This window comes from Falco biarmicus, chromosome Z, assembly GCF_023638135.1.
Source record: "Falco biarmicus isolate bFalBia1 chromosome Z, bFalBia1.pri, whole genome shotgun sequence".
Taxonomy (NCBI): Eukaryota; Metazoa; Chordata; class Aves; order Falconiformes; family Falconidae; genus Falco; species Falco biarmicus.
This window is the reverse complement of record NC_079311.1, coordinates 50,094,258-50,121,628: the sequence shown is the minus strand read 5'-3', so window position 1 is coordinate 50,121,628 and position 27,371 is coordinate 50,094,258. Positions and strand designations below refer to the sequence as shown.

Sequence of the window (27,371 nt, the reverse complement as noted above, 5' to 3'; positions counted from 1 at the left end):
CTGTATCTCCTCCTAGTGGCGTCTGAACTTGAAGTACATTCATTAACCAGTATGCTCCGTGTAAATTAGAATCCAAATTAAAGCAGTCCTAAATTATTTAATGGTGAATGTGAGTGCAAATAATAATTTTCCTATGGCCTTCTGTTGGCTTTCTGCTATGTGTCCATTTTGACCCTATGCCAGCATTTTAGGCTCTGTGGCACTCTCCCTGTTCCCAGTGTCTTTGAAGAAGCATAGTTGTCATTGTTATTCAGGGAATTTTCTGGTTTTTTTGTGAATGTTCAGTTATGTTCAGTCTGACCTTGTACTAAAATGTATTGGTTGAACATTTATGTGATCTGTAACAAGTTCAGCCAGATATTTAACAGATAATGGTAGAGAAGACATGGTAGGAAGCAAAAGCAGATAACTTATGGTAATGAGTATAATATAGTAAGATAAATGCACCTTCATTTTTCAGTACGTTTATCTTAAACCAGATGTGGTGGGACAAATGATTAGTTTTACTGAAGTGGCCTCTTAAGGCAGGAAACATGTATAGGTAGTGCCCATAGTTGCTAGGTTTGTAGGAGAAAGAAAATTTATTACCAGTATGCGCTTATGTGCTCAACATGCATAGTATTTTCTCTTGACTAACATTCTTCCATTCTGATATAGAAAATATCCCAGTTTTTGTTGATGTGCAGTCTTGCTCTGGTTGAAGGGCCAGGGTATGCCTTTTGGGAATACATCATAATGGTCCTTGTTGGCTGCATTTTGATGACAGCCAAATTTCCAATTACCAACTTTACTATCTTGCATAAATGTTAGAAAGGTAATGATTATTGTGTGGTTACTCAGCTGAGGTTTCTGCAGGGAAAAAAAGTGATTACCTATCATTACTTCTGTGACCTGTTAGATAACCAGAATCGTACTTGTTTGTGAAGTTCTGAAGTTAAATGTGATTAAGAGAACCTCCTAACTCGTTTGCTGTCTCTTGACTGCAACATCAGAAGAACAGAATGGATTTGGAATAGAGGCTTAATTAACAGGACACCAAAGCCATGTAAGCATCTACTAGTTCTCCTGTTACCCTTTTTTTAAACAATCCTTACTAAAAAAAAAAAAGTTTGTTTGACAATTTTATTTCTGCTGTAAAGTACTGATTTCTTGAGCATCTTCAGATTTGCTGAAAGTTCATCCTGTGGGATGTGTAGTAGTGTTAATTAGTAGTGTTAGAACAGCACTAATATGTCTTCAGACTTTGACTAGCCACGAAGTTTATAGATCAGTGTTGCTTATGTTAGCACGTATTTTTTCCTGGATTTGAACTTTTCTTGCTGTTGAAATTACATTGTAGTCAGGCGAAAATGGGGTTTATGTTATTGGCTTTATTAGTAAGAATATCTCAGTTTTCTTTCAGTAAGGGTAAAGTTTAAAGTTGTAATCTTGTTCTAGTCAGTGTGGAACTTGTGTTGGTGAGGGCAAGCTTTTCATTGATTGTGTTTTGAGTATTCTGGTAATCTGTGTGATGTTGAATTTGAATCCTGCTTGACAGTAAATTTCCATTTACATCTTAGTATGTGTGCATTTAGCAGCTCTCACATAACTTTTCTCTGATCATAAAGATTAGGCATCTTTAAATTTTGAAGTCTTTTTAGTTAGATACAGGATCATGCTACACAGTAGACCAGAGCAGAACAAAAAGATTTTAAATAGTTTTCAAAACGTAAGCGTATGAGGCTTGATTAATTTCATGTCATGTAATTGTTGTTTTGGTTCTGTTTCATTATTGGTGTTCATTTTTAGCTCTGAGATGTATACCATAAGTTTAGTCATACGGTTAGTATACCATAACTATTACCCAAGTGAATAGTGAATATTTAAATTTGTTTACTGAACTGAGGCAGTCATTTCTGTCTTGACTCCAACTTTTCATACGTGTGCAGACATCAAAGACAGTATTAAGAGATGATAGTTGATCAAAGAACAGTAATTAAAATATATTTAAATGGTTTTATTTGTAACTAGCCTCTGACAGCTGTGTGCATTCTACTTAATACAGAATTCACTTGCACTTTTATAATAGTATCTTAATTTCTCATGAAGTTTCAAGAAGTAGTCAGAATAGTAAAAACTAGTAGAACAAAGTAGAAATTTCACACAGATATAACTTAAGTTTATTAGAAAAAAAATACTTACTTGTGACTGAAAAAAAAAAGAGAAATATGTAAAATGTTTCAAGTAAAACAGCATCCATTGTTGCTATGCAAAAATCCTTCAAGTCTTATTATCAGAGTGTGACTTACTGTTTTCTGACATCAGTATTTCAGGGATTTCCGTTTATTAGGCTTATATAGTACAGTCTTAAAATACTGATTTTGATTGAAATATAAATGGTAAAAAAATAGTTGGAGAGGGTAACTCATTTATTTCAGTGGTTCTCATTATATGTAAATATACTTAGTATTGCAATGTGACTATTTAAAGCACATTTTTGAGTCTTCTTTTTATATTTCTTGTTAATGGTACAGTGTAAACAAGAGGCAGGTAGCCTGTACAGGGTGTGGTACTATACATTTTGTTTGATGGATTGGGATCATTACTGTTACTGAAACTAATTCCAAACAAAATGGTTTTTAGATTACACATATTTAGGCTTTACTGTTAGAAAACTTACCCATTTGATTTACTTGCATGAAAAGTTCCGTGGTCTTGCACCCCCTATGGGGTCAAAGCTTGCCCACAAGTATCTTCCATCTTTTAGAATATGCGGTTTATTACAAAAGGGTTAAAATTGATGACAAAGATCTCAAAATATAGTTTAAGCAACCAAAAAATACGGTAATAAAAAGGTATTTATATAGGACAAGATCACATGAAATCACAGTGATCTTTTATAACTATGTAATGCTGCAACACACTGAGGAAGGCAAAAGAGTTTATCACTTTGCATGAAGGTTTGGGTTTTGAAGAAAGTAAAATGGAACTGAAATTAATCAATTTAGCCAACACAAATTACTGTGTAGATAATTAGTCTTTAATGATGGAAAATATCAATAACATTTTTCAAATGGTTTTATTCCCTTAAGTTGCAAATTATCTGTTATTTGGAGATTATTGCCCTTAAAATAAAGACAGGTATAGATTGTAGCTTGTGAAGTCAAATTTGCTCTATATTTAAATATGTTTGTAATGGAAAGTACTGGTATTTTCTGGTGTTCACAGTACATAGATAACTATTATTTAAACTGTAAATTTAAGATACGTGATCTTATTAATAATGTCATTTTAATTTTAGTTACATTTTTAAAAGCAAATCTAATATGGTAGCTTACAGATAAATATTTTTTTAAAAACTGGTGTAAGCATGTGTCTGATTCTCGGTCAAAGAAGCAGGAGTAAATTGTTAGTTTCCAAACATATTTTTTATACCAATGTGTTATGAAACTATGCTTAAAATATCTTGTATACATGTGTTTTAAACAAGGTGAAAAGGAGAAAATGCAGGTCTTTGTTGAAGTATTATTATTGTTTTTCTGGGCAGTGTTTATATTTGAACTGCACAATTCTGGTATAATACAAACACATACAAAGGAGTTTGTACTCTCTGGTTCAAGCCATACCCTTGTCCTCAGAGAAGCTGTGTGGAGTTATAACTGTCTGATAAAGTCTGTGAAATTACCGTTGCTATTGGGATCACAGTATACTAGCACTTGATCACCATAAAATGCAATTTCAGTTACAGTTGTGTGTGTTTTACTATGACAGTTTGGGAGTCCACCTGCAATGTTGTAGGTGTGCCAGGGTGCAGGCATATGTTGTCTATAAAGCAAGGAATTGTGGTTTTCTGCAGCTTTTGAAATTAGTTTTTTTAAAAAATGAAAGGGATGCAATGTTCTTCAGGAAGGTACTGCATAACTTTTGAAAACTAAGCTACATCCTGTTCTAGGGTGTTATAAGGATGGAAAGGAAAGACTGGATCCAGTTTGAAAGTGTAGCTTAATTTTCATTTAGCTCAGTTTGACATTCCATTTATCTCTTTTCAATGTACAATAATTGAAAAGGACCAAGATACTGAAAATGTGCGTCTTGTAATGGAAAGAGCAACTCAACTTTAACTACTCTATAGTGGCACTGTTCATGCCACTATAATAAAACTTAAGAATGTTTAGTGATTTTTTTTTTTCCCTACAATTATTCAAAATTACATTACCCTTACTGAAAACTGAATGGCTTTTAGTGGATTAATTAAACTGTAGCTGGTTTGCCATCTGGGTGCCGCTTGTTTAGCTGCTTTCTCAGAGAAAGATTTTTAGTGAATAAAGAATATTTTTTTGTTAGAAGACAGGTGCCAGACAGTAATTTTTAAAATAGAAATGATATATGGATACTAATTGTTACCAGGTTAAATTTTGGGTTAGGCAGAGGAAATGACTTGGACATTTCTTTCCAATTTTCAATTTCTTTCTGTTTGTCTCCACACATATCCCCTGTTCCATTTTACAAAATGCTCAGGCTCTTAAAATATAAAATCTGTTTATAAATGTACAATAAAATAATTATATTTTACAGCAAGATCACCCATGACATTATGCTGGAGTCCAGGGTATAGGCTAGATGCAGAAAAGAAAAAAAAAAAGAAAAAAAAAAAAAAAAAGGGAAAGGGGGAATTAACTAAATCTGATTTTTATGGCTCAAGTGGTTTCATTAAATTAGAGTGCTGTGTGCTACTGTTCATTAATGAACTTGTGCCATATGCTTTAACTGTTCTGGTCAATAGCTGATAAAGAAAGGCTTGTGTTTAAAAAAAAATGGATAAAAATATCTTTGTGATGGGCTTTTATCAAAGGACTTACTTTGAATTCAGTAACTACTACTGAGGCAATATGGCTCGCAATTTGCGACCCAAAGGTAGTCATACATTATTGGAATACAGCCTACTGCGCTTCACATTACACAGATGTGAAGGCCTGATTATAGCTGCTTCATAATTAACAGTGATCCGATTTGTTTTGTGGCATAAATGGTGCATGTGTAGAACATTAGCCATGGCACTCTCATTCAAATTCAACTCAAGGGCTCAGCGGCAGGCGGGTCACGAGCTTCAGGGAGTAGAAGCACAAGCTCCTCCATATGTTCTTGCTGCATCTTACTATGGCTATGAGTGCAAGATAAGTTCCCCAAAGAACCTAATCGTGTTCTGTAATTACAGCGCGGCTTTCTGCTGGCTAGAAATGAGGGAGAAGCTAAAACACTCCCTCATCAGATAATTTGTAAATTACTTTACATGGCGGATGCCTAACTCAGTTGGTTTTCAACTGCTGAAATTATAAATAATTGTAACAGATGTGGCAATATGGCTGGCCTCCAATAAATGAGGCCCTTGATAATTTGGCCGACCCTTTGACAGGCCAATTTAATAAAATGTGAACAAAATCTTCTTGCTAATAATTTATCATCCCTTTTCCCAATAGAATAAATTTAATTACCCTAGCAGTTAACAAGGTCACACCCAGATGCCAAACTCGGCTACAGTTTTGATAATGCAATCAGGAATTGAGAGGTGATGACAGCGTTGTTGTTTTTTTCATTACCTGGCTTCACATAAACACAGGTGGCGTAGCTTTCTTGTCAGTTTTTAATAATTACAGGCTATTATGGAATGCATAGTTAGCAGATTGAAAACCACACTTTAGTGAATTTGTTTGAGTATGATTGAGGTTCTAATGTACAGAGATGATAATGCATAACAAGCACAGTCCCTAGTTTACACCATTAGTGCACAGGTTTGATTTTTACTTGTGATAGTCGTGTAATAGTTCAGCAGACAGCAAAGTTGCTTTTTTTGGAGCAGTCTCACCATCAGATGCAGGTTTATGGTTTTTGCTTTCTAGTACTGAATCTGTAACTCAGAAAAATGTGCTTTTTTAAACTTACCTAGTAACTTCCAGTATGCCAATATATATGTTAAAAGACCTTAAAATCTTTGAAGAAATACTATTTACATTTTGGTGTAGTTAGTCAAGTAATACCTTTCAGAAACTAATTAATAATTTCTTTAAAAAACCTAAAATGCTAGAGAAGATGCCATGAAAGTTCTTAAAAAAAAAAAAAAAAAAAAAAGACAAAGCCATTATACCTAATAGAAATTTTTAAACCACAATGGTAAAGTACTACTTCATAAAGTATTATTTCCAAGAGTATAGAGATATAAAATACTTTAACCAGCAATATCTCAGGCTTCTGTAGTGTTGTATTCTATTTCTAATGTCTCTTAATTGTAATACACGTTTTAGCATTTTATTGCAATTGTAAACAAAATGTTCTAAGAAATAGTACTGATGTTTTCAACTTGCCTGGATCTTTGCTTGCTGCTGCTCTGACCAGTTTTATGAAAACAATGCACAATTTTGTTGTGTATGTGAAACTAAAAAGTTGCTGCTCCATCAAAGGCATGGGGAAATGGGTGGTTGGCTTAACAAAAAGGCTTAATGAAATCTGGCCTTTTCTTGAGACTCTCTGTGATGATTCTTCTAAATGTTTTTCAAGATTATGAATTTCTTTTCATATCTTATAATGGTGTATTTTCCACAATAATTTGGAGTGTTATAACAGGAGGTCTTATTCCCCAATTAATAACATAAATTATTCATACCTAGTTTGGGGGATCTTTCTGATATGGTGGCCACATGGTCACCATAAAGAGATCGCATCCTTTTTTCCCCTCCCTGTTCTTCTCTATTAGATGATCAGAGTGCTCTTTTTCATATGATATAAATCATGTGGACTTTGAAGGATGCCAAACATAAATGTTATGGGGGTGTATGGATGGTGGAAACCTTTTCACTGGCTTTTAGCCTCTTTTGGGAACTCATGGAGACACATGACATCAAGCTCCAGGCCAGGTAAATTGCTCTTCATTAGTTCATTACTGGTGCCCATCCTGGAAGTATGTGCAATAAGTAGAGATGAGGCTGTGATGATTGGATTTCCAAACTGTAAAAAGAAGGAGCTTGCAAAGGATGCTGAGATGAGTATTGCTTGTGACTTAGTTGTCCAGCTAGCTGACTCAGTAACAGAGTAAGAGGAAACCTGGGAAGTGATTTGTATTTCTCCTACATAAACTTCTGGATGTTTCCTGGGTCATGGCTTTGTGTGGCATATGGCACTGTATTCCTGGAGTTAGACTGGAAGAAAACTTTGGGATATGGGTCATGGGCCAGTTGGTTGCTGTAGGTCAACAATTCTGTTCTTTAGTTCAGGTTTTCTGGTAAAGTTTGAGCTGTGTGTGTAAACTGTATTGTGTTGCTGAGATGAAATGTGTGTTAGTCTACTAAGCCATTCTGTGCCTTTTGGCCAGTTTGTGGTTGGAGCAGAGTGAGCTTGCACCTGCTTACAGAAAAACTCTGCAGGCTTTTTCTGTCTTCTCCTAGCCGGTGGTTTTGGTACTGTGTTAGCACGGCTTTGTGCTGAGGAAGTTGAGAGGGAGCTGGTGTACAGGTAAGGCTGTGTTACTATTTCTGAAGCTCTTCGATATCTGTTATCTTGACACCTGCTCTCTTTTGCTGGTTCAGAAAGGTCATGCAGAATAGAAGTATGGTGGAGTATAGCTCTGTTTTCTCCATATTGTTTGGCACTGTTTGTGATCTGTGACGACAGTGGCATTGAAAAGATGGCCTTGGATTCCCTTCCCTAAGTACAGTGAGGATGGTTCCTCTAGTGGTGCAGCTTTGTGGTAAAGAGGCGGTTGTGCTTCATCTTGACTGATGCATCCAGAAGACGTTAGCCGTGTCTTACTTTGAAAAGCCAGGTAAGCGTTAAGAGGAATGGGAGATCTGCTTGGTAGAAATAAATATTTTCTTGATTGTATTTGTTGTTTAAAACATAAATAAGCCTCTGACATGTATTTGGAGTTTAGGTTTTGCATGTTAAATTGAGTTTGAGTATGAAAAAGTCATGTTATCTGTTGTGATAAAATAGCATATAATATACACTGATTTTGCTAAGTGAAAGAAGAAACGGTTATTCTGTTAAGCTAGGCTTCATAATTCAGGTGGAATCTAATCTAAGATGCTTAATCCTGAGAGAAAGCCATCATTTGATTCACGCAACATGTGGGTGGATAGTCTGTGAAGAGGTGAAGAAGTTATGTGTACACTGAAATGATTGTCTCGTGGAGATTTTAATTTTAGACATAGAATTCAGAATAGAATTAAGGAAGTAAACCTTCATGGAACTCTTTCTTAAAATGAATTACTATTTCAGTTCGTAAGGCCAAAGATCTACAATGATAGTTCTGAGACAGAAGCTGTGGATCTTTTCAGGTTACATCTGGATTCTTAGGATACCTGAAAGTGAAGAAAATTCATACGCATACTTAAGAAAATTGAGCAGGTTTTGAGGATATTGTATAGTCAAATTATATAGCAAGGTACAGACCTTGCTATATAATTTGGCAACAGTGTACTGGCAACAATGATCTGCTGAATATTTTGAGGGTAAAAACAGGTATTTTGGTGGTGTAAGTTAACACCTAAGACTGGTTTTGTTGGGTTAAGTTTTCCAAGAAATAAGTGTGTATATTCATGTGCAGAAAGACTACTATAAAATTTTTATTAGAAGTTCTGCCTTTACAGTATTTTAATTCAAAATAAGTATTGCAGCATGGTAATTTCTAGAGATCTCCTTTAGGAGAAGAAAAAGAGTAGGGGGAAAAGAAACCCAGAATAATGAACAGTTTTCATGTATTGGTCCTATTAAAGTTGGTAGCAGAACTTCACTGACATAGAGGAGTAAGGATTTATGTATTTTGTGACTCTTAAATTTACATGTCAAAACACTCTGCATTATATTTTTGAAAGAAGAAATTAAAAAGTGATGATACAGTAAGATGTTAATCTTTAGCTAAATATGTGTAATTCTCATGGTTTAAAAGTCAGCAACAACAGTTGGACTTAAAGTTCTTTTCCAATCTAAACGATTCTGTGAACATATAAGAGTTGTAGACTTTTTTTAAAGTAGAAGTAATACGAATTAAAATTATTAGAACAGATTGAAGCTGTTGATTCCTTTTTGGTTACTAATGTAATAGCACAGCCTACGTTTACATGTAGAAGTCTTTTTTTTTTTTCTTCTTTCTTTACATAACAGCTAGAGAAATCAATAAAGTGGGAGAAGTTGGTAGGTGTATTTCTCTCTTAATAAGAAAGAATAAAGTTCAGGTAAAAAAACCCCAAACTTAAGTATAACTACATTTCCCATATCTACTGGCACTATTTACATCTCCTGTGTTTTGTTGGATTTTTTTTTCCTTTCTATATAGCGCTAAGGTTTTGGTCAAATGAATAAACCCCCCCCCCCTCAGGTTTCTTTTAAATGTTCTTTTCAGTGCATGGCTTGTCTGCTCCTTATTTTTCGGTGTTCCTTTCCGCACCCCACACCACACCCCCCCGTGAAGAGCTTTCTTTCAGTTAATAACTGGCTTTTTGCTGATGATTTGTAGAAATGACATCTGATTGCAACTACATATGGCCTAAATTTGCACAATGAGCAACAGAAATTATTTAAGAAAAAGCAAAAGCATTGGCAACTTTTACTCTCTGACAATTTTCCTCTACTTGTTTGCTGTATGAAGAATTGCGCTTTTTCTGAAATAAATGCTTGGTATTTCTAATTTCGGATTTATTTATAGAAAGTGTGTATTTATAGTATAGTTTACGAAAAGCTTCATATTCTGCGTAGAAATAAACAAAATGGCTATGCCCATTAATCTGTTTCTGTCAAACGGGAAATGAACTGGGATGTTTGCTTGCTTGATTTTAATCAACTTTAGACCATCTCCTTTCTTGATTGGTGCGAATTTGGAGACTTTTTGTTTGTTTGTTTAACATTTTTTACACTGTCTTTTCTGATTTTTGTCAGTATACCTGATTTGTTTTACTTGGGACATACTGGTAATTGAGATAGTAGGAGCAAGTGATAATTGTACCAAATTCTTTCTTCTCTATTGAAATGAGTATTTGGCTTAAAAATATCCTCAAACAGTTGCAAACAAGTCAGGTTGTCAGAACTTGGCTAACTGGGGAAGTAAAATAAACCTTTTAGTCTTCAGAAAGTTGTTCTCTGAATCAAGCTTTGTGGATTGAAGACTTTCCTGTTCCCTAGCTGCTTGTCATTGATGTCAGAGCACCACTGGCAATACAGGTTTCATGAGTTTGCCCTAATCAGTGCAGCGCAAGGTCAGCTGGGTCAGCTCAAGCCACTTGCATTGACTTTTTAAACTGATCTGCCCTTTTATTTATGCAATCTATTAGGGAGAGGGTTTGTGCCATCCCTTCTTTCAGCAATAGTGTTGGGGTGCTAACCTCCAGCTGCCTGGATGCATTGACCATCTGGGAGTTATATTATCTCTGTCTGGCACAGCTGTTGCAAGGTGAATGTCTATCCCCAGCCTTAAAGCACTGTGGAGGAGGTTTGAGCTAAAGCATTTCACTTTGTGATTGCCATAGACTGCCACAACAGGCATATTGCTGTTGCTTATTCTAAGCTAAGGTTGTGTTGCCTTGTGGTTGTAATGCAGTGGGGTGTGATCGCAGGCGGTTAATGAAAATTCAGCTGACAAGGAGTCATTTATTCACTTTTGGTCATGTGTACACATGTGAGTACACTGCTGGACATGGGGGCTGTGAATTAGAGATAGCTGGTACCAATGAACACGTGTTTTGGTCTGAACAGGTTTTGTAACAGGGCCAAGGTGAGGAGCGTGCAGCAGTGTTGTATTGTTCCAAGGAATTGCTATGAACGGATTGATAGCTGGGAAGGGTCCTGGGATTCAATGGCTTCGTGAAATGACATATTTGTCTTGAGTTGAGTAACACTGTGATTTAGAATTAGTCATTTTTTTTCTCTTAAGTCTTCGATTTGACCACAACATTTGTGCTCTCTGAGTTTATGGACATAGTGGATATGTGTTGCAGATTTGCATTAAAGAGGTACTTTACTGGGGCACTTATTAAGCATAACCTTATTGACAGAATATGCAGTTAAGGGTTTTTTTCCCCCATTTTTGATAGGCCAGTGATACTTACTAACTTGAAATTTCACCAGAAACAGGTCTAGGAAGTAAACTATTTTGTCAAGAAATTTTTACACCATGTGAGATACAAATTACCATAGTAGACTAAGTTGCTGTGGAAGAGCTATCTGTTTAAACCAACCATTGTTAAGACTGTATATATGGATTGGGAAAATACGGTGGTGATGGTGGGAAAATATTTAGTTAACACTTTGAAGTCTGGTTTTGATTATGTATTCATGAGTCATTTACAAAAGCAGAATTATTTCCAGCTCTCACGCATTCCTGTGAAACTTGGTAATGTTGTGTTTCTCTAGGCAGTTTCATCTAAATGGTTTCTTATGCTTCTGATTTTTTGTTACTAATACATGTGTACTGTCATTTTCTAGGTATTTCAGCAACCTTCTTTAAGTGACCTAGAGTGTCTTATTACAATGCAAAAATCTGAAATCAAGCTTTTACAGGAAAAATTGAAAAAAAGAAGTTTTAACCTAGCAGAGCATAATTTGTACACTACAGATACTCTGGAAAGTGGCAGTAGACGGACAGGAAGAAAGCATGAGGTGGGATATTTTTATTGTCTTGTGTGTTTGTCTCTAAGTCAAGCTGGTAAAGCCAAACATTTTTGCTCAAGGGTCCAGATAATAATTTTAATATCTGTTGATGCTGCTTATAATTCTGGAAGCTTACTTGAATGGTTCTTGTGTTATCTGCCAAAGACTTGTTAAAATAGCTGTTGGGAGTAGAAGGTTTTGCCTTATTAAATACTGAATAAGGGATTCTTAATTAAATGAAGTATTTGAAGGATAAATTATTCTAGGTTCATTAAAATGAGTATTTTTTGGGGTGTTTTGTTGTGTTTATCAGAATGACCATCTTTCCCTGGAAGGAAAATGAGAGAAATATAAATGGCTATTATGATGATTTTATAAGTGAAACATACCTTTTGTTAAAAATCCTTTATTTTTGAAGGATGACTTTTTTTTTTCAATATGAAGAATGACAACAATGTCCTTTTGGAGTTTATACTTCAGACTTTTTATTACTCTGTATACTGCTGGACTGCCTCATGATGGCTTGCTATTAAATTTAGATACCAGGTAACAGTAACAGCTATAAACTATAGCTAATTAAATAGATCCATAAGTGATTCTATGGCTTAAATTGATTTATTAAATTAGCCAAAGTCATGATGTTTCTCAGTGTGTTCAGTCTCTTCCTCATCTAGATTTTTTTGTTCTTATTATTACAATTGTACAGAATGTGAGAAACTTGGAAGACATTTCTGTAGCAAGGAAGCAAACAGAACATACTTCTGTGTGGTATAAGGACCATTATGTCCTGCTTCCTTAGGAATCTCCTGGTTTCCCCACATTTGGTATCCATAACATTTCCCTTAAGAGATTGTGTGGCTTGTTCTTTCTCAGTATCCTGCACTGTATGCTATTTTAGGAAAAAGACGTATTTTAGAATATTTGTTTAGAAGCATGTTGTGGTGCCTCTGTGAAGATGTGGAGAAAGGACAAAATACTATGCAGACAGTGTAGAGTGAAGAATATAAGGTGAGAAGCTGTCCTGAGAACACCAAGGTCAGTGAAGGAGAAGAGGGAGAAGATGCTCCAAGTGTCAGAGCTGGTATTTCCCTGCCCTTGGAGAGGACCATCATGGGACAGATACCCACACTGTAGCTTGTGGAGGAGCCCACACCAGAGCAGATGGATATTCCCTCATGGAAGCCACAGCATGTGAAGAGGAGTCCATGCTGGAACAGGTTCTGCTGACAGGAACTGTGGCCCATGGAAGATCCACTCTGGAGCAGGTTTGTCCTGAAGGACTCCAGCCTGTGGAAATGCCCATGTAGGGCATGGGAAAAGAATGAGGAGAAAAGTGTGACAGAGAGGAGCTGTTCTGGACTGACTGTAACCCCCCATTCCCCCTTCCACTGTGCTGCTCAGTGGGAGGTAGAGGAGTCAGGAGTGAAGTTGAGCCTGGGAAGCAGGGTGGGATAGAAGGTGTTGATTTAATATTTTCTTTATTTCTTACTACCCAAATCTGTTTTAAGTGGCAATAGCTTAAATCAGTTTTCCCCAAGTTGAGTCTGCGCATGATGGCAAATGGTAAGCAATCTCCATTTCTTCATCTCAACCCATGAGCTTTTTCATCCTATTTTCTCTCCCTGTCCTGTGAGGAAGGAGAGTGAGCGAGCGAGCAGTTGGGTGGGTGTTTGACCCATTGCCAAGGTTGTCCCCACCACAATGTTACTTCTTGTTTGCTCAGAGTAATGTAAATGAGAGTACTGTGTTTGTCATGGACTGCTCACTGTTTCAGGAATAAAGCGATTACACTCCCTTGAGTAAAAGTAAATATGAACCTTTTAAAGGCTACTGTAGACTATCTTCTCCTGTTTTGATATGTAGATCCTAATCATGCTGTTTCAGTACTCAGGGGTTTTGATATGTGCACTTTTTCACATGTGCATGCAGTGTCTAATAAAACTTTTGGGAACTAATCTGACAGGCTACAATTCTTTTGTATTTAGGCAAGACAGTAAGGAAAATTGTAGGAACATTCCAGCTCCAGGATCACAATATATGCATACGAAGTAGAATAAGTAGTACTGCTGTCTGTACTGATTTTCCCTTGCAGTGATATATCTTCCGATTACCTTGTTGTTCAGTCTTTTATGACAGAAGTTATTAATGCATAATTTCACAGGAAGAATATGTTGGATATACAATTCTTGTTTTACAACGGTGATACTTTTGGTTTCACAAAGACTCTGTCTTGTTAACCCTTCATCCATCCTTACGTGCATTTCCAGGATATGAAGAATAAACATGGAATCACTTCTGAATAGAGTGACACTGCTTTGATTACTTTCAGCTCTAAAAAGCGCCAGGTTTTGGAAGAAGTAGTAATTGAAAAGGTTTTAAAAACAAGGACCTGGGACAAAATATAAACATGCCAGTAGTGTAATAAACTGGAATGTGTGGCCACATGAGTGTATGCTTCCACCTATGTTTGGTTCTGCAGAATTCAATGATATATACACATCTATAGCCTAGTGTTTTTTGTGAATTGCAGAAATTCAGATCTCTTGTCTACTGTCATACAGAGGAATAGAAACAACTTACTCTGCAAGACACGTGACATAGTGGTTAAAAGCTTTGTTCAATGTACATGTTTGGTGTCATTTTCTTGCTATGGTTAAGTGTGTACTTACATAGCCCAGTCTCTGTGGAAAGTGGTACACCTGAGTGCCACTTTGTACAAACACTTGAGACTCAGTTGCTTATCTTACAGCTCTTTTTGGAGCTTAAGCTTTGTAACTTTGTGATCTATGTATGATTTTGGTTACCTGATTAAACTGCCATCCATATATCTGCTGGCGGATTCAGTAATACAGCCCTTGTTTTTTTATAGGTAAGCTTTCCCACTATTATACATGGGAGTTATGATTGCCTTTTATTGATACACATTCTATAGCATTCTTCTAAGTCTGTAATGCAAAGATACTAAAAACCATAAGTTAACTTGCAGTACTGGTAATGTTCCTGTTGAAACATGGTGAATCAAGAATTCACCATTTTTCCTCTCACCTGTATCTTGTCAGCTTCTGGTTCACCTTCAACATATCTGTTTCTTCAGCTGATAAAAACATATTAAGATTCCTGCCCACTGTCTGTAGTGCTATATCCTGGCAGACATTGTTCTGATCTGTGTGTTCAGGAAAGTCCTCCACATTTCGGCAGGAATTTTGGCTTCCCTTGTTTGCCTTGTTGTTGTTGTTGACTTCTTTTGGGACTCCATCAAACACAAGACCTGTTGAATTCAAGAGCATGGCTATTTCCAGACATATACTGTAGTGTCTTTCATGGTGCAGACAGGTAACAGAAGGTTGTTTAGAAGTATCTTTCCTTTTTCTGCTTCCTATGCCTCTGTTAACAGTTACAACTGTGTCCCCCATACACTTATGAGCTATTTCTTCACATTAAATCTTCTATCACAAAGTTTCATGTCTATTAATATTACAAAGTCTGTTTATTTCTTTTGTAAACAAGTTTTAGGATCATTTGATGAAAAATCTTCTGTTGTTACCCTTTACTGACTTGGAATAACATTCCTTCCTCATAAAACTGTACTTTTTGTCATTCCTAAACATTTAGGAAATGTTTTAAATGTTACAATTTGTGAATATATTTAATACGGGTATATTTAGATTTACTGTAGAATTTGAGGACTGACTTAAAAATTAAATGCTTAAACCTGTCAGCAGCAGCAGAGTTTGCAGTTGTGAGAAGGGTATTACAGATGCCATCTTCCAAATTGAGTTTTGCAGCAGCCCCAGGCAACCAAATTACAGTGTATTTTACTACACAATCTTTTCTGTCTTGGTAGGAAAATTAAACTGTTTGCCTTCTTAGCAAAGATTGCCTTCAAACTACTTATGTGCAGCAGTAAAGCCCAGACCCAGCTCCTTCTCTCCACAGACCTCTAGTCTGATAACCTAAACAGGTAAAAACATATTCAAACAATAGAATATTTCTTGATGTATATCACCAATCCTGGCTGTTCTCACAGGGAATTATTCCCATGTCTGTGATTAATTACAGTTTTTCCTCTGTTGTTTTCCAAACCTTGGCCCTGTGAAAAAAGGGTCACAGTGCAATCCCAAGTGGCTAAATGTAAATATAAATAAATAAGTATAAAACCTGTTGTGTTATTCTTAGCAATGTGATACTGGTTTGTCCACTTGTTTTCCTTTGTTGTCTTTTCCTTTGGCAAGAAATGCTGTGCTTTGACCTTTTATCCCTGATTTCAGAGAGATCATGTAATTTCCAAGTCATCTGTATACAAACAAAAAAGTTTACCTAGGAAACATTTCTGGAAAAATAATATATTCTGGATTTTTAGGAAGAATTAGTATGGGTGTGCATTCATTAGGAAATACAGAAGATAGGAGTTTTAAGATCTTGGTTTTACTGAGTATATTTTTTGATATGTTGGTCTTTGGATGTTCTGCTTCAGCATATGAAAGATCAATTTGGTTTTGTGCAATGTTCAAATCTTTACTGATTAATATCAGCGTCTATTAACTGAAGTAAACTTTTAGATATCTCTGCCAGAATTATTAGGAAAAAATATAAATCAGTAATCTTGCTATCTCAAAGAGATATACTTCTAGTCAGTACAATTTTTACTGACAATATAAAACCATAAATTTTGAAATACTGTTTTAAATCTTCCTTGAAATTTTCTTCTATTTTCTTCTGTTATATGAAGGGACTGACAGCAGTATACAAAATATATCCATTTGACAGTTATATTTTAAATGTACTAGAATTCTTTCCAGATGTTCATTTTGGGTTTGTTTTTTGGGTTTTTTTTTAAATCTCATTCAGACACATTTCAGAAGCAAAAGAACCCAAAACCAAGAGAAAAACACCTTGGCAATATTTAAATTGTTAAATATGTTACATTATTATTTTCTGATATTTCATGATTTTTTTTTCCTTCTTTTTGGAACCCATACAGTTTAAAGTGAAAGTGTGGTATACAGTGTCTTCTAACCTATATTCCTGGAAGGTAATCGTCAAAAAAAAAAAAAGCCAGTTGCTAATTAATATTCTCTTTTAGATTAAATGAATTTAATGGAATAGTAAAAGTGTGGGAATGTATAGTACTCAAGAAGACTTCATCATGCATTGCTTTTGTTGTAAATCAGTAATTTTACAGTAAAAATGGCAACATGCAACAATAATCGCAATTAATCTTTTATTTGACTTCATCTATGTAATAGCATTTTATTTTATTGGTATTAAGTGTGTGTTAGTATTTCTGTGTCCTTAACCAAAGTTATTCACAAAATCAAAGTCTAATTTGATGAGGTCTGTCTTTCCTTCTTTCCTCCTTTCCTTCTTTCCGCCTTTCCTTCTTTCCGCCTTTCCTTCTTTCCGCCTTTCCTTCTTTCCGCCTTTCCTCCTTTCCTTCCTCCTTTCCTTCCTCCTTTCCTTCCTCCTTTCCTTCCTCCTTTCCTTCCTCCTTTCCTTCCTCCTTTCCTTCCTCCTTTCCTTCCTCCTTTCCTTCCTCCTTTCCTTCCTCCTTTCCTTCCTCCTTTCCTTCCTCCTTTCCTTCCTCCTTTCCTTCCTCCTTTCCTTCCTCCTTTCCTTCCTCCTTTCCTTCCTCCTTTCCTTCCTCCTTTCCTTCCTCCTTTCCTTCCTCCTTTCCTTCCTCCTTTCCTTCCTCCTTTCCTTCCTCCTTTCCTTCCTCCTTTCCTTCCTCCTTTCCTCCTTTCCTCCTTTCCTTCCTCCTTTCCTCCTTTGCTATAAGGACATATGACATAGAATGAACAAGAAAGCTGCCCAGTTTAAGTGTTACTTTTACATATTCTTTCTCCAGATTGCTATATGAAGCTGTACATAATATAAACACATATTCTTGTCTCTAGTTAGTCACATTATAGTTAATGACCATATGGTCATTATGGTATAAGATCTACTGTCTGTTGTATTTATATTCCTCAAGCATATTGTTCCTTCAACTTCACAGTGTGTTAAACTATTTCAAAGGGAAAAAAATCCTTTCCCTCTTGTTTCTGGTTGTCCTATCAAGTGTAACCTTGGACCCTTATAGAGCAATTAGACCAGCCTCTATCCCCTCCTTTGTAATGAGGTTTCTTGCATTTCTGAGTCTATAACCCTTTAGTCTTCCCTAATGGGACATCATTATTCTGAAAGAAACAATGTAAATGTAAATGAATATTCTCATTAACGAGTCACAGAGAAACCTTTAGTGGTAGCGCTGTGGTAATTCTGCTTGTTATTTCTCTGGTATTCCATGCAGATTTTTTTTTTTTATAATTCATTATTAGTATTCAAAATTACTTCTTCTTTAATTCTGCATGTCTTTCATAATCCAGTGTTCCAACTAGTTCAACCATGTCCTTGTTTTATTCTCCAGGAACCACCTGTGAAACGCTCAAGGTCTCTGTCCCCAAAGAGCTCTTTTAGAGAGTCAGAGGAGCTAAGGAAGCTTAAAATAGCTGAAAGGAAGATTGAAAACTTAGAGAAGAAACTGCAGCTAAAGGTGAACATTAAAAAAATAAAAATAAACCCCCCCTCTAGCTATAAGCTTGCATAGATAAAGATATACCAAAATAAACAGACATTTTAAAAAAGCAAAATGCACATATCGTCATGGGCTGTAAGTGTGTTAGCATCAGAGAGCACTCTCCATTAGTTTTCCTTTTTTCTTTGCTGCTACAAATCTTGTGTTGGTACTCCTGCAGTCTTGTGGAAGCCTAATTTGAGCTGTCATCAATAATACATGTTTGTTAAATACATTTTCAAAATTCACATCTGAGAATATATATTCCAAGAAATTCATTTATTCATATAGAAATAAAGTAAAGCAGGAAGTCCAAACAATATTTTTTTTTTTGGTACAGTGAGGCCAATATTTTAAAATGCTGAAGTCAGTTACTTGGAACAGATTTACCCGTTGTACTTTTAGAAGTTATGGCTCAGAAGTTGTTGTTCTAACAAATGCTGTAATAAAGCCCCAATAAACAACTCCTGACCCCCTCCTCTCCCCCCTCCCCCACAATGGTAGAAAAGCTTAATTGAGCATATATTAACAATTCCCCATTTTGTGCCTGTTCTATAGATTTTTGTGTTGGTTTGCGGGGTGGAGGTGGGGGGGGGCTGCTTTGCTTTTTTGCTTCAAATAGAGTAGCTTTTGAGTGGACTGTTTGTGTCAAATTGTACCTCAGAATGTAAAATTCAAAGCCTGAGTATATTTTCTTAAACTTTTACAGTTTGTACCCTCTTTCTTTTCTCTTGACTTTTTGGCTTTTTGCTGGTTATTTTTGTTCAGTTTTAATGGAATTTCAAAGTTATCTTCAGTATATGTAGCCTGAATCAGAACTGGCTGTGTTGAATGTGCTGTGCTGTGATAGATGTCTGATAAGTGAAAAAAAATTGGGAGCCCTACAAACCATAGTTGTGAGCTCCTGCCTCATGCAAAAATACACTCATATATGGTAATTCAACTTAGAAAAAATGTGAGTGGGAATTGTATTTTAGCACAAATGCAAAAGTTCATCACTCTATGCACCTGAGACAGTCAAATGTGGTGTCTTAATACACGTAGAACATATGGACAGGAAGGATAATTTAAGCTTCAAACTCATTCTTGCAGGCTGTCTTGTTCCTTGTTTCTGGGAGTCAGAAGATGAACTTTTGTTTTTTCTCTCTATTGAGAAATCTAAAGCATGTCCTACCAGCTCTACCTGAGAACTGGCCTTTGACAGGCCTCCTGTGCGGTACTGTTAGTCGGCTTGTCAGACACTGGTGCTATGGATTATTCCGGCACTGTGGACTGCAGCTGCACTGCCCTTGGCAGCAACACTCACACATCATTGTGTGTGGTTGTTGTCTGAAATAATGGAATTCCACATTTCTTTGTGTTTTCTTCTGGAAAGATGAATGAGGAGAAGCACTCTTGACTTTTCTAAGCAGATGCAGAAGAGAGAGGACTGTTACTCTTTTTGCGTGACCTCATAACATAATCTTTACTGTTCACTGTACTGCCTTGGTCATTCCTTCCACTTAATCTTAAAGCCTAATTTAGGAATCTGTGCAGCTTTATTATGTTGCGAGTGTGGGATCTCTATCACAGCTGTTAATCCATGAGGTCTTTAAGGGCTAACTCTTATATCTCCCCTTGAAACTGAATATATTAACTCCTTGCATTTTCTGTAGGAAATCTACTTGGCTTCTTCTACAGAATGATTTAATTGATTGGAAAGAAGCTGTAGAGGCCCAGGTCAACATATTAAACACTGTTGTGGCACAACATTGGGGATTCAATGAGGCTATTGACAACGTAACAGCAAACTCAGCTGTCATAACATTAACATCAGAATAAGTCTGTTGGTACTGTATGATTTCATGATATTAGGTTCCTCTCAGGCATTGCTTCCAACAAAGAATAATGCATGTGATCAGCATTTTTGAAGCTGGCACTTGCATTATTGCCTCTTCAAGCAAAGTGTTGAGTATATGATTATGTGAAATATACTTGCTCAGAAAAATGCTTGCTTTATCAATAACCATACTGATGATGCATATCCTGAAGGTGAAATGGTGACTTTATCCATCAGTCCTTCTGAAAAGTTGGTAACAATTAAAAAGATGACGAACAGCTTTATTTATGTGATTTTAAGGATCAGGAATATTTGATGCTCCAGTTCAGTATTACAAAGGAATAGAAAAAAGCAAGATCCCATTCATAGGATTTTCCAGTTCTTCTCAGCAGACTCATTTCTGGCGAAGGAAAGTTGGCTCCTACTGTCTTCGTTGCTAATTTAAATAGGGCAATCACATAAATTCAAAGTGTCCATAGTTTTGGTACAGAATTGGCCTCATTTATGCACTGTAGGACATAGTAAAAAGTAACAGAGCGTGCCAGATGCCACCCTTTTTTAAGGAAGAGAATGTCAAGTAAATAACAGTATTTCATGAATTGTGAATAAGAAATTGTCAAACTTGTGCTTAGAATGGTCCAAAGTATAAGTAGATCAATCTACTGTTGGTCTTTAAGAAGTGGGTAGGAGTTGGGTTGCTGAAAGTTAGTTGATATGAACTTAGAATATCTTTTCTTCCTGGCTTTTAACTGGAAAGTGTTCAAAATCAGTAGGAATCTCCCCTTTGAGTTTTCACATCCTTTTTGTTTAAAGTTCTAGATTTTTTTTTGAGATAATTAGAACTAGAATATGTAGATCAGTCTTGAAGGCCACCTTAATACTTGTTTATGTGAGCAAGGGCATGCTGTTATGTTTAGTTTACATTTCATACATAGTGCTGTTACATGTATAGTATTCAGATGCCAAAAATGTATTAAAATTGTGGTGTTTCCACGTAAGTTCTTTTAGAAAAAAGTATTTTTGTAATGGTCAGGTTCCTCACTTGTCTTCTTGTCAGCCTAAGAAGTGTAGTGAAAGAACTGAGTGTATTTTTTAAAATTCCATTTTAGTTCAACTTTCACTGTAACAGAAGTTGTTACAGGTCAATTTCAACAAAATTTTGAACTAGTGATTAGAATCTATTGGCTTGTCTGAACTGCCTGCAAATAACAAAATTACTGTTTTTCCACAGGCAGTTGTGTTCTTCCTCATGCAGACTGGACTTTATCTTTTTGTCTTTCATTGTTGCATGGGAAGTACTTAGCATGACAGTGCTGTAGAGTAACCTAAACATCCAGCATTACTAGAGATGGTTGTTCTGTCCCATTTCTGTCAATATGTAGAGAACTGTATACAAGGCAGTTTAATTATTAAAAAAATATAACATAATTCAATGAGATGGAACTAACTGACATTATGGAAATTACAGTGTAAATTTAAAGTTCTGAAGTCCTTAATAATTCAATAGAGAGTGATTAGGATAGTTATTTGTCTGATTTCTATTTCTGCGAGAACAGGGCAACTGATAAGGGAAGGTAGTAACTAATGGAACGGGTAATAGAACAAGTGACCAGTAATGAACGATGTAGATCCATAAGTAGGCAAAGCCAAATTCTACACTTGGTTACATCTCTGAAAGGGCATTGACACTAACAAACTTCTGAGGATTTGTGCTGAAGACCTTATTTTCCAGTACCTTGCCAAACTTGATTTCATTTCAAAACAGTGATTTCATGAACTTGTCTTGAAAACACAACATCTATAACTGATTCTTACAAAATTTTCTGTTGTAGTTTCAGACAAAGTTTGATAACAGTCTCTGTGTCCTTTGTCATAAATTTATCTTGCTGTTTGTGTCCTTGGTTTTAATATTGTAGTATTTATATGAGCCACTTAAACCCAGTCAAAAATACTTTTTCAGAAAGTCTAAATTTATAAACATACCGGTTTAGAGGTTGTTTCAGGAAAAAAAAAAAAAGCAACCACCACTTTGGGAAAGTATTTAATGGTAAAGTCACTTTGGTAACTGCTTCTGTTCCTAAATCTGCTTTTGTGTTGCATGATTAACTTCCAGAAAACTTCTGGAATTTTATGTATAGTAGTGTCTGAAATTTTAGGTGGTGTCTTTCAGCTTTTTTTGTGTCATGGAAGCTGGACTACATTTTAGAAGCCAAGTTAAGTGTAGGTACTTTGTAGATAGCACTGCTGTAGAAACCCTTGCCATGTTTTTATAGTGAGATTTAATTTTTATTGCTTGCAGCTCTGACTATTGGTGTGTCTTGTTTATTGACTAATGCTGAAAAGCCCTCCTTACATGTAAGAGTAAATAAATGCAAATACAATACTGCAATTTACTCAGAGATTAAGGAACATGTTTTGTAGTTGATCTACAAGCAGAGCTCCCACTGAACTAGAAAAGAAACACTGAGGGCAAATTTTACTACAGGATAATGTCTGTGAAGTCTTTACTGCTGTATGCCAGAATATGACTTGCTGTGGAATGCCCTCTTCTTACTGTTCCATTTTTTCAGAGCACAGTATTGTCATGTAGGAAAATCTTCTTTAAAACTTGCAAGATGTTATCCTGTAATATATATCAAGGTGTATCTTACTTTTCATTCTGTAAAAAGAGAGTACATTTTTTCATATGGTTTTGATTATATAAAAGCCATTGCAAAATTTATTTTTATTTCTTGTTTGTTACGTAACTAGAGGACAAAGTCTGGGTGTTGCAGGTTTATATGTATTCACAGAACAAAATTTATATATGAGGAAATCCTAAAGCCATTTAAACATAGGGGGTTTTGATGTGGACTAAAGCATGGCCAGTGTTTCCCTCAAAAACACGTACATTAGTTTTCCATGGGGAAAAAAATACTTTAGAGGAAAAGACAGGGACAGCAATCCTTTTTCAGTCTATGTATTTTTAGATGTGTTATGCCAGTGCTTTATATATGATAAAACCTGACGTTTTGGTATTAAGTTTTTTTAAACTTCTCAGCAGCATGAAAAAAATGTTTTAAGTAAATTTTGCCAAATGAGCAAAATTTGCCAAAGTAGCAATAAGAAAAATTTAACCTTGGGAATTGTGATTCCTGATCTTTTTATTTAGATTTCTGAGGCTCTTAATAGCTACTTGAACAGAACTTTTGTTTCATGTCATCTGTGTGACAGCCTCTTACATTTTGCCCAACTCTAATTTTCTTTTTCTGGTGCTATACAGACTCGAGAAACTGATGAGCTAAGAGCAGCCCATGAAAAACGCAAAGAGAGGCTGCAGATGTTACAGACCAACTACAGAGCACTAAAAGAGCAATTAAAGCAGTGGGAAGAGGGCGATAGCAGGTAAGTTACATAGCTCATTAAAAACATTTCCCTACACAAGAAATCTGAACAGAAGTATTATATAGGTATTCAAAAGAGAATTTGATTTGAAGGAAGACACTACTATATGGTGATCAAGACTTTATGTAAAGCACAATACATGGCACACCCCTATATGAGAAAAATTACAATTGAAACCAAGAGTAAAATGTATTGAGCTGACGCCTTGACTTACTTTATTTAGGATCTCATTGTGAGCGTGAGTACTGGGCAAAGGTCTGCTAGGGCTGCTTATTTATGCTTGTCTAAGTCCCCAGTCGATTAATTTGTTGACTGTGTATGTTTTTAGTTTTCTATAATAGAGCAATTGCTCCTTAGGTTTCAAATAGTTTTGAAAAATAATTTTTTACATTAAAAATATAGAAATAAGAGTATTTCTAACATTCAGTGATTCAAACATTAACTAAAGCTAACCCTAAAATCCCCTTCTTAACAGGGAAAAAAAAGACTATGTGTATGAAAAGCTGGTTGTTTTCATCTGTTAGATGATAACAAAATCAATTATTTCTGATCTTTCACACAAAAATATTGCAGTAATATATCTTTATTAATGGAAAGACGAAAGACTCTACCACATCAAAGTTTAAATAACAAATATCCTAGCTATAATTCTCTTGTACATTGTGTACAAAGCAGTGAAAATTTTAGGCAGAAATATTTTTTTTTGTTAAGTCCTTAGCAGAGTTAGAATTTTTGGACAGACACATTTACATTTGGAGGTTTGAAGACATTTCTTATCACTTCAGTTATCGGGCACTGCTGAGGTCCAGTTTTTCAGGACCTGTTTCAAGAAAGTAATTTTAGCAGGTCCGTACATCTTGGTGGCTTTAGTAGGGCTTCAGTGCACACCTACAGTTTAGTAAACCCATACATGTTTTACTAAAAATAATTATTTTCTTATTTAGAGCAATGCTAACTGATCTTGACATAAACTTTGTAACTGTCTGACCAAAAAGAGAGTCACAGAAATTGCTGCAAAACAGGTAGCTGTTCAGAGTATAGGGTGATATAAGGTGACCTACCTAAGGTGTGAATGATAAACTCTTCCTCATATATAAGCAATGCTTTGGCCTATCTGAGTAGATCTGTGTTGCTTTGTAATACTATGGCATTTATCTAATAATGGTTTGTCTTTTTTTTAAAAAAGTGTGGATGAAAATAATCGTAATGTACAAATCTGCTACAGACATTGGTAGCACAGGAAGATTTTTTACAATATCAAAGAATAAATAATGAAAAGGTTTGTGTAAATTAGAATAAAAACATTTTGTTTGTTTAGGAAAAACATGTGTGATTTTATCCCTAAAAGCTCACTCTTTTAAGTTCAATGCAGGCTAGAAATGACTGAAACCTACTGCATGGTAGTTACTTCATGCAATGAAATTACTCAGTTTTGTGTCTAAAGCTAAGTAGGCATTCCTGGTTGACTGAGAGACCAAGACAAAAATTCAACCTTGATAAACACAGTAAAATCAAACTTGGTATACAGTGAAGCACTGAGTGCTCTGGTTCTGATAGTTGGGGTTTTTGGGTTTTTTTTTTTTAAAAAAAAGGAAGAAAGGGGAAGGAGAGACAAAATCAACTTCTGTTTCTGTTTAAAACAGATGAGACCAGCTTGTGTCCTGAAAGGAGTATATTTAGGAAAAGTAGATACTGGGGAAAGTGTAATACTAAGTCTTCATTCGTTCATGTGATTTTTTCATCTATAATTAGAATGAGCTGAAAATTACAGGGTGTTGATAATTTTTGTAATCAGAACAGAATTGTATGAACCCATCGTACTAGAAGAGGTTTGGTTTTCCTTTTTAATATGCTTAAACAAAGGAAAGTAGCCAAGGCACAAATAAAAACAGTCTGTAAATGGTTATACCTTACACTGTTACCTTACTATCTCAAAAAGCTTTATATCGCTGGTGCCATGTAAACTGTGAATTAAGAACTCAGTATCAAGTACTTAAGTGGCACTTCTGATCCTCTGTAAGTGATGGAGGAACCCATTCTTTCTGATTCTTCATAGATTAGAATTTGTTATTGAAATGGCAGCTGATGGGACCTAATCCACCTGTCAGTGTACATACAACATCCACTGACATATGTGACTGCAAACATGATAGAGGCCTTACGAGATTACCACATTCTCTGAGAGTTTTATTTCTATGCCCAATAAGAATTTATATTGCAGAGAGTTTTCAATTCATTTTAGAAAGGATTTTTTTAATAAAATGTTTATCTTTTGCATTATTAAAGTACATTAAAATATTTTATGACAGAAAAACTGTGAGGTATTTTCATTTTCTGTGCTTCTAAATTCGGAATGCTTTTTCCTGATGTATCATCTTATCCATAGATCGTTTATTCTTTCATTAGATCGTAGATCACAGTTTGATTTAGAGTAGGCATTAGTGCAGCTTCCAGATTGTTTGCAGGAGCATTAGGGGAGGTAGTGGCTCTCCCATGTTTGTTTGCAAGATATTGTGTGATGGTTTCGCCTTGTGTTTTCTTACACCAGAATGGTAAGCAATGTTAACCAAATGAATGTGCATGACACAGCTCTGCCATGTGTCAGTTGAGAGCTGTGGTGCCATACTAACACAATACCTGTCTATTGACAGGTCTATCAACTATGCAATTGAACTTTTCTGTAATAACATATGTAAAGTTTCATGCCTCACAGAATTTATAGATCATGCAAGATTTTTATTTGGTAGATGCTGTAGTTTCAAATTTGTGTTTTGTGAAAGCAAGGATGCTTTTAATCTTGTTGTCCTAAAACATGTAGATATTTGAAAACAACCAACCTCTTTTTACTCATAAACAGGATTAAAAATACTGAAAGCAGATACCAGCATGCAGAATTCCGTCAACTTTGTCAAGATGATTCTGATGCTGTGTGGAATGAACTGGCTTTTTTCAAAAGGGAACACAAAAAGCTGTTGATTGAAAAGTGAGTTCGTTTCTTAAATGGTGTGTACATAAAGAAACATTCTGCTGTTTTTTATGAAGGTAGTGCTTTGCAGGCCACATAAGAGGAATTCCTTGCAAAATTCCAAGATAAAACCGTCTCCTACCAAAAGCAGAGAAAGAAAACATCAGTTCCCCCCACCCCCCTTAATCAGTGACAAGTTACAAGTTTGCTAGCACCAACAGAAACTGTATTCCATGATCTAGGGATTGTGTTAATTAATGTGGCTCTCATCTGTTGGAGGTGTCGCTCTTCATTAGCCTGTATTTTACACACTGCCGTGCTTCATTTTTGGAATGAGGTGGTGAGGGGATAACCTAGCCAGCCATCCTTGTTTGATCTCTGTGATACATACGCAATGCAGAATGCCTCAGCTCTCTTGGTTCCCTGCCCTGTCCTGCTAATCCCAGCTGAGCTCATTATGGTGTAGCCTTGCTGCTACTCCTGGAGCCAGAGCTGTCCAAGCTAATTACTGGTAGCAGCAGAGCTGCCTGTTAAGGGTCTGGTGTGGATCTGCTAACATGGTCCTTGGTAGTGACCTGCAAAAAGCACGAGGGAGTTGCTTTCTTTCTTGCTGTGCACAGCCTGTCCTTTGGGTTTAGTGCTGATCCCTTCACACAGCTCTTTTAGCTGTAGTAAGTGTAAAACTTGGTGAAGGAAACTCTTACTTTAGAAAACATACAGTTTGCTGCTTTGATCTCATAATTCATAGACTATTATACTCAGCCAGGCAGAGTAAGAAAATGTCCTTTTATACCAGACAAAAGGAAGTTAGTGTGGTATAATTAGCCCTTGGCTGCTATTTAACGCTTTCTGCAAGTCAAGTTGATTTTTTTAATTATATTTAAGAATCAAGACATCATAGAAACTTGTATTCAGACTTTGTTTTTTGTCAGCATTAAAGAAAATCTGTTTTCCCAATGGGTCACAATGTAAACTGATTTTGTGGAGATACCATGAAGGATGCTATCACAGAATTTCAACAGCAGCAAATTGTTTTGTGA

General features: G+C 35.8%; 1 protein-coding gene across 4 annotated transcripts in view; it reads left to right on the top strand.

Moving 5' to 3' along the window:
• CNTLN (centlein) overlaps positions 1 to 27,371 on the top strand; it is a 198,085-nt gene that overhangs the window by 79,558 nt on the left and 91,156 nt on the right. For 3 of the 4 annotated variants that reach the window (XM_056324792.1, XM_056324791.1, XM_056324793.1), the window contains 4 exons: positions 11,446 to 11,619; positions 18,017 to 18,142; positions 23,245 to 23,366; positions 26,224 to 26,349. In XM_056324792.1, the coding sequence (XP_056180767.1) occupies positions 11,446 to 11,619; positions 18,017 to 18,142; positions 23,245 to 23,366; positions 26,224 to 26,349 (548 nt within the window). The remainder of the gene's footprint in view (positions 1 to 11,445; positions 11,620 to 18,016; positions 18,143 to 23,244; positions 23,367 to 26,223; positions 26,350 to 27,371) is intronic. The other variant, XM_056324794.1, reaches the window with a different exon arrangement.